This window comes from Limanda limanda, chromosome 19 (assembly GCF_963576545.1).
Source record: "Limanda limanda chromosome 19, fLimLim1.1, whole genome shotgun sequence".
Classification (NCBI taxonomy): domain Eukaryota; kingdom Metazoa; phylum Chordata; class Actinopteri; order Pleuronectiformes; family Pleuronectidae; genus Limanda; species Limanda limanda.
The window spans coordinates 18,679,703-18,688,368 of NC_083654.1; the positions used below are offsets into that span (position 1 = coordinate 18,679,703).

General features: G+C 44.2%; 1 protein-coding gene across 1 annotated transcript; it reads right to left on the reverse strand.

Annotated features, from left to right (window-relative positions):
* Nucleotides 1-776: 776 nt before the first annotated feature.
* oscp1a (organic solute carrier partner 1a) lies at nt 777-4,203 on the reverse strand. The gene is given in 12 exon segments (XM_061092989.1): nt 777-896; nt 1,034-1,094; nt 1,174-1,319; nt 1,456-1,510; nt 1,592-1,720; nt 2,003-2,106; nt 2,212-2,292; nt 2,652-2,819; nt 3,187-3,341; nt 3,791-3,820; nt 3,986-4,100; nt 4,102-4,203. Coding segments are annotated over 12 exon segments (1,266 nt in total).
* Nucleotides 4,204-8,666: the final 4,463 nt, after the last annotated feature.

An 8,666-nucleotide genomic window follows, 5' to 3' on the forward strand; every position in this document is an offset into this window, starting at 1 on the left:
TACATGGAGCCAGAGCCACCGGAAGCTAAACATCAGTCTGTTCCGGTCACATGTTTCTGTGAATCGCTTACCTGCGTCACTTAACGCTCGGATTCCTGCGTAAATTCCAGTGTCAGGAGACAAAACTGCGCAAAGTTTTGAGCACGTTGTTATTTCCGCGTTAGCGCCGCCGTCACCGAGGAAACGGCAGCGTGATGACGTCTTGCCCTGCGTCACTTGCAACGCACACAAACAGAAAACAACAGCGCCCTCTGCAGGCTGCTCCAGAAAACAACCAGATACACACAACGAGCAGTTTAATTTGACTATTTCTTTCAATTAAATGATAATTACAACAATACAAACAACAACAATCATTTAAATAAATATAATCTTTTATTTAAGACATTTCTTAGTAAATCAATCTATTCAGTACCACTGTAAATGAGTCTGCCACATATTTATACTTTGAGTTAACTCTGTAAACAAACAATCATAAAAATAAAAATATATGCTTTATGGGAAACGTACAATTATGATAAATGATCAAATATATTAATATGTCTAACAATAAATAAGTCAAAGTGTGTGTTAATCACAGTGTGTCGACTGAAGTAACAAATACATATTTTACAGATTAAACACAAGCTCATAGATCTCAAAATGTGATTGTACCCGAGATGCATCGAGTTGGCATCAGTCATTTAGGCCGTGAAGTCAAAATAATGAATCTCATTCAAACGTCATCAATGACACCAGTGACACCAGTGATTGAGATCAACCAGTGACGGTTCATCTCAGAGGTCGTCCATCATGGCCAGCAGGTCGTCTCCTTTGCTACAGCCAAGGGTCTCAGGCTGATCTGGTTCTGTGAACTGTCCGGCGATGAGAGCCAGCTCAGAAGAAGCCTGTTCGTCCTGAACCCCCGAAAAACAGATATAACTCATCAAATCAGTCATCACACATTGATATCACTGTTTTATATGTTTTATTAGGCTTTTAAAAACGTATCTACAGACAGTAGATAACTAAGATGATTGCAGTGTAATATCACCTTCATCGCTTGAATATTGACGACTCCAAACATGGACTCCTCAGCTCCACTGACATCCCCCCTGTTAACCCAGAATAAGAAACATATTTGTGGGAAATTAAAATCAACTGCATGGAGAATGAGCAAAGACGAAGACTCACGCCTCCTCCTCCTCTTCGTCTGTAGTGAACAGGTTGATCCTGAAGCCGGCCTCCGCTCTGGGCTTGTTCTCAGCCTTCACGCTGCCCATCAGACGAGCCAGCAGGTTCAGCTCCTCCTTGGCCAGCAGGTTGGGAGTGTTGTTTGTCTGCAGCGCGATGTGCAGGACGGTTAGAAGAGACAAGAAAGAAAAGGCTAAACCTAAAAGTGTGCTGGAGATAATGCGGCAATTAAAAGTAAAATAACACACAAGAGGAAATTAATAAATGTTTGCACATCACTACCTGGACAGAAGGAGCCTTGGATGTGTGTGTCTCCTCTGGATGATTCACCGTGTATCTGTGAATCCATTAAACACGTGATGTGGTTCAGTTCATACGTGTGCTGATGCATGTGTTAAAGGATGCACACGCTACATACATGTTCAGGCCCAGTCTGACGACTCTGTCCCCGTGCAGCTGGAAACATCCCTCTCTAATGGAGCTGGTGTAACTTCCTCCACTGGGGAACTCGCCTCTTTGACCTTCTCGTCCTTTGGAGTCGAACGTCCTGCAGAACCAAGAGGATGATGACACTCTGGAATATTGAGATATGTCTTATGATCGCTAAGAGACTAAATACAAGAACTTTTATGATAAAGACACGTCAGCTGGTCAGTGGAGCCTTCACGTCCTCTCCAATAAATCAACTGTGGCCTGTAGGTTGTGCTGGATGCTCCTATTACTGATTCATCCTCGGACACTTGAGTAAAAAAAACTTTATGATATATCCAACACATCAATATTTACATACATGAGAGTCTGACATTGATTATTAGTTTTGTCTGCCCACCTAATTAACCCTGGGACATCTATCCCATGAGGCACCGGACCTGAGGTCGACAGGGCAAAGCGTCCGTTGGGATTCTGGGATTTATTCTTTTGGAAAAGTGACACCTGAGAAGAAAGGATAATAATAAAGTGCAGATTGGGGATAAAATAAATTGTTATATTTTGTATATCACTTGAAATGGGCTGATGAGGTGACGACAGGGGACTCACGCGAACATGCATGTCTTGAAAGAATATGAGCAGAGTTTGTCTGAGAAGCTGGAATTCACCTTCTGATAATGAAGAGTAAACCTGCACTGAGCAGAATGGAAACAGGTTACACAGGGTGCATTCACAATGGCAATTACTTTAACACGTCGCTGTACTTTAAGCAAGAATGTAAATTATTGCACGACTGACTGCTGAGGGCTGAATTCCACTAAGGTGCATAGGTTCAGGATTCTGCTATTTTTCATTCTGGCTGACTGTCACATGTGTCAGGTTGTACTTAAACTTTACACTTTGTCAGTGACACCTGTTGTTGTCCTACAATAACATCTGCTGTGAACAGAAAGGCCCGTCGGCATCTGGAATCCAGACACTATGTCAAGCTGTTTGTACAGACTCTGTAAACTACAAGTACACTGGAGGGAAACGAATGACAGTAGCACCTCAATTATCTTCCTGTGTGTCTCGTCCACTTGGTTCACGACAACAGGAGTGTCTTTCACAAACTCCCTGATGGTGTCTATGTGGTTGTAGGAGATGAGCAGCAAGTCTTTTGGCCGTGGACAGAGGAAGATTTGGTATTTGAACGCCATAACCATCAGCTCGTAAAGCTGCAGGAGGGAATGAAAAAGGACAAAGATATAACATTTTATGCTCTGGTGAAAATGCAGCACTGCAAGCACTTGAACAGTATCTAGAATCAGGAGTGTGTAGAGTCCAGAGCAGCATCCAAATCAGAATTAAGTCATAAAAGTGAGGATTTGAGTCTTGACCTGTCGAATTTAAAGCAAAACCTTAAAATCATATAAAATACAAAAAAACATAACATACACATATTGTGGAAATTTTTAATTATTCCACTGAGAATTGAAAGACTCGTGACAACTTGACTCAAAGCGTGAGACTTAAGGGAAACTTTCACTTGGATTTTGCCTCAGAAAGTCCTAGAACAGCCCTGATCTGTTTTCCAGTACGTACCCTGTCCATGCTGGCGGGGTTCAACCTCATGATGGAGGCGTGTGCTAAGCGAGTCAGCACAGTTTTCAGTGTCCTGTGAGAATACAGCTGCTGAGGTTTGAGAAGTTCATCGATAAAGGCTTTACTAAACAGGGTTCCCACGATGTCATTCAGAACTTCCAACAGGAGAAGGGACATAGAAGGAAAGTGGTTATTCTGGGTCATTATAACTATTGGAGCTTTTATTTTATTGTAAAAGGTAACAACCCAGCTTGTATTTAACTGTGTAATTCCAGGTGCTAACAAAGTGCCAGTTACTGCTGAAGATGGAGCTGTGTTGATCCGGCCTTGTCAAACATCCTTTCCTTAATCTTAAACTTACTTTACCATTCACTTCTTTAAGTTGCTGCTGTTTGGGCAAATTTAATGTTAGAAAATCTGTCTTCTTTCCTCTAAATTGCCCTTTTTTTATTTTCCTTGTTCCCTTATCGTCTTTTTTTCTTACACTTGTACCCTGTATGCATACATCATAATTATAATGTAATATAAAGTTGTACCGAGACCATTTCTACAGCGGCACACCGAGCTGAATAAACAACAATATACTGATGTGTGGTATCTATACCTCTTTTTCTGTCATTTTCTGACCACACTCCTGCAAGAGAAGAAAGAAGAGACATTTTGTGCAATGGAAATTTGAGATGCACATGCTGGGTTTATGAGCTAACATCTGACTGCTACAGCTTGTCAGGGGGAGGGATGAGTGGGAGCGAAACACGTACACATCTACCAAGCCTGTCAGGCCTCTATCTACCTCTACCTTTCTCTGAATTGTCAACAGACGTGTTGGGCGCTCGCAGGCGTTGGTCCAGAATGTAAATCATCTCCCCACCGAGATTAATGAAAACCAGGGGGAGAGTTCTCACTGACATCTTGCAAAGACGGGATTAGCTGCGGGGCAAAAAAACCCGGTGCAGACGTGGGTGTCAGAAGCAGTTGAGCCTCTTGCAGATCAAAAGCACTCTCGCTATTTATCATTATCTGGTTGTTCCTGTTGTGAAATACCACTTGTAACAGAGCTGCACGCGTAAACGTCTTATCTGATCGTGGTTCTGCAGATAACCTCTCGCCCTAAGATGCAACAGGTGGTCAGGAAGAGGATCAGCACAGGCCTTGTATGAGCTTATTGGAGGATAAGGATGGCGTCACAGCACGGATCCACCAACCACAGAGAGGAAAGCTGCACAGTGAGTAGTTAACATGTGGAAAAAGAAAACAAACCCAATTAACCTCTTTTAAAGGGCTGTCATTTTCGTTACCCCACGACAAAATGTTCATTAAAATGCTGAAAAATATGTGGATCCCTGATGGAATTGTGTGCAATCCTAAACATTAGTCCTATTTGTGATTATTAAACATATCACAACAGTCTCTGCATGACTCTAACATGACTGCAGGTATCAGGCAGAAGAGGACGAGCACATTTTATATTTGACCCTTTGTAATTCATCTCAAAGGGGTTTGATGTGATTGGGTTCGGGGCCTGGTCGGGATAAAACAAAATAATAATAAACCAGAAAAGACAGAAAAGGTTAAGTTTTGACAAACAAGTGAAATTACACCACATATCAAAAGAAAGACAGCATCCAATCAGCTTATATATTTATTAAACTTTTGGTCTTATACAGTTGTAGTATCCCTGCCTACACATGTGTCACTACCTCTACCTCTCATTCAAAACTATAGATTAGAGAGAAGAATCATGCAAATGAAAGTCTATCTTACAGCAGCCAGCTCCAAGGGAGACAAGTGTATGTTCGTCTCGGTCATGTTCACAGTTAAAAGCCTCATAGGTGACACAAAAATGTAAACGTGTCTCGGAAAAGACAGCTGGACAAATCATTGCTGGGACATACAGGTTGGACATCAAACGGATTATGGATAATCATCAGTACTTCTGGCTTTTCTTGATGTAAGTTGAACATGATATTGATGATTATGACTCAAAAGAACATAGAAGAATGTCCTTCATCAAATCAATTTTTGAGTTATGGAAACATAGGAAGAAAGTGTCTATTTCATTGTTTCTTTTTTTATATGCGTGTAAGTAACAAATAATTTAAACTTTGTTACAATACCGAAATACTCGAATGATTATGTCTTCTTCCCCCACCAGAATAAACAGCTGTTCAGGCGAAGGAACAGGTTTCAACGATGACCCAGCCATCGATCCAAGACTTTATAACCTGGACTGGATGAAGTCTGTCCCTGATGAGACCCTCATATCTGCTCTCTCCATACCTGGAACCCACGAGAGCTTATCCTTACATGGAGGACCTCTTGCTAAATGTCAAGTTTGGACCTTGGACAAGCAACTCAATTTGGGAGTGCGGTATTTTGATTTGCATGTTGGGATCTGGCTGTCGTCCCAAGAATATCTTTATATCCGGGATAGTCATTGGATGTTTTGGCAAGATGCTGATTTAGACGAAGTACTTAGGACTATTTTCAACTTCTTAAACACCCACAGCAGTGAGAGTGTGCTTGTAAAAGTAACATTACATGGGCTTTTCGAGGGGATAGCCACGAAATTGATGACGGAATTGATCGACAAGAACCGAAATAGGATTTGGACTAAGTCATCGATCCCAAATATGCTACAGGTGAGGGGGAATATTGTTCTTCTCCAGAGTGACATATCCTATCGTGGCATAGAAAACCAGGAGTCAATGTTCTTTGAAAATAAGAAGCTGATCAATGTGGAGGAAAAAATAAGGAATATCAAGTCTCACCTCTGTGATCATCATGTTGTGTTGACTGACAGTGCAGCATCAGCTCTTAGCAGCCCTAAAACGTTGGCTCAAACACTTAACAAGCAGCTTGACAACTTTGTGGTACAACATAAGAAAAGCTCCTCAAACCAAGGTTGCTTGGGAGTCCTGAGCATGAACTACCCGAGTGCTGATCTTATTAAAAACATCATTCAACTCAAACCCTGCAATTGTGTGAAAGGTGCAAAAATAGGAGACGGTGGAAGGAAGATACAAGTGACAACTGCGCCAAAACCCAAACAAGCATCATCAACATCTGAACAAGAACATCCAAAAACTGAGCCAAACAATACACCTGAAGAAGCACCTGCACTGGACACAACAACACCTGTGTTGGAGTTGGAACCAACAGCTGAAGAAGCACCTGCACTAGACACAACAACACCTGTGTTGGAGTTGGAACCAACAGCTGAAGAAGCCCCTGCACTGGACACAACAACACCTGTGTTGGAGTTGGAACCAACAGCTGAAGAAGCTCCTGCACTGGACACAACAACACCTGTGTTGGAGTTGGAACCAACAGCTGAAGAAGCTCCTGCACTGGACACAACAACACCTGGGTCGGAGTTGGAACCAACAGCTGAAGAAGCACCTGCACTAGACACAACAACACCTGTGTCGGAGTTGGAACCAACAGCTGAAGAAACTCCTGCACTGGACACAACAACACCTGTGTTGGAGTTGGAACCAACAGCTGAAGAAGCTCCTGCACTAGACACAACAACACCTGTGTTGGAGCTGGAACCAACAGCTGAAGAAGCACCTGCACTAGACACAACAACACCTGTGTTCGAGCTAGAACCAACAGCTGAAGAAGCTCCTGCACTGGACACAACAACACCTGTGTTGGAGTTGGAACCAACAGCTGAAGAAGCTCCTGCACTGGACACAACAACACCTGTGTTGGAGTTGGAACCAACAGCTGAAGAAGCTCCTGCCCTGGACACAACAACACCTGTGTTGGAGCTAGAACCAACAGCTGAAGAAGCTTCTGCACTGGACACAACAACACCTGTGTTGGAGCTAGAACCAACAGCTGAAGAAGCTCCTGCACTGGACACAACAACACCTGTGTTGGAGTTGGAACCAACAGCTGAAGAAGCACCTGCACTAGACACAACAACAACTGTGTTGGAGTTGGAACCAACAGCTGAAGAAGCTCCTGCACTGGACACAACAACACCTGTGTTGGAGTTGGAACCAACAGCTGAAGAAGCTCCTGCTCTGGACACAACAACACCTGTGTTGGAGTTGGAACCAACAGCTGAAGAAGCTCCTGCACTGGACACAACAACACCTGTGTTGGAGTTGAAACCAACAGCTGAAGAAGCTCCTGCACTGGACACAACAACACCTGTGTTGGAGTTGGAACCAACAGCTGAAGAAGCTCCTGCTCTGGACACAACAACACCTGTGTTGGAGCTGGAACCAACAGCTGAAGAAGCTCCTGCACTGTACACAACAACACCTGTGTTGGAGTTGGAACCAACAGCTGAAGAAGCTCCTGCACTGGACACAACAACACCTGTGTTGGAGTTGGAACCAACAGCTGAAGAAGCTCCTGCACTGGACGCTACAACACCTGTGTTGGAGTTGGAACCAACAGCTGAAGAAGTACCTGCACTAGACACAACAACAACTGTGTTGGAGCTAGAACCAACAGCTGAAGAAGCTCCTGCACTGGACACAACAACACCTGTGTTGGAGTTGGAACCAACAGCTGAAGAAGCTCCTGCACTGGACACAACAACACCTGTGTTGGAGTTGGAACCAACAGCTGAAGAAGCTCCTGCACTGGACACAACAACACCTGTGTTGGAGTTGGAACCAACAGCTGAAGAAGCTCCTGCTCTGGACACAACAACACCTGGGTCGGAGTTGGAACCAACAGCTGAAGAAGGTCCTGCACTGGACACAACAACACCTGTGTTGGAGTTGGAACCAACAGCTGAAGAAACCCCTGCACTGGACACAACAACACCTGGGTCAGAGTTGGAACCAACAGCTGAAGAAACCCCTGCACTGGACACAACCACACCTGGGTCGGAGTTGGAACCAACAGCTGAAGAAACTCCTGCACTGGACACAACAACACCTGGGTCGGAGTTGGAACCAACAGCTGAAGAAGCACCTGCACTAGACACAACAACACCAGTGTTGGAGCTAGAACCAACAGCTGAAGAAGCTCCTGCACTGGACACAACAACACCTGTGTTGGAGTTGGAACCAACAGCTGAAGAAGCTCCTGCACTGGACACAACAACACCTGTGTTGGAGTTGGAACCAACAGCTGAAGAAGCTCCTGGTCTGGACCCAACAACACCTGTGTTGGAGCTAGAACCAACAGCTGAAGAAGCTCCTGCACTAGACACAACAACACCTGTGTTGGAGTTGGAACCAACAGCTGAAGAAGCTCCTGGTCTGGACACAACAACACCTGTGTTGGAGTTGGAACCAACAGCTGAAGAAGCTCCTGGTCTGGACCCAACAACACCTGTGTTGGAGCTAGAACCAACAGCTGAAGAAGCTCCTGCACTAGACACAACAACACCTGTGTTGGAGTTGGAACCAACAGCTGAAGAAGCACCTGCACTAGACACAACAACACCTGTGTTGGAGCTGGAACCAACAGCTGAAGAAGCTCCTGCACTGGACACAACAACACCTGTG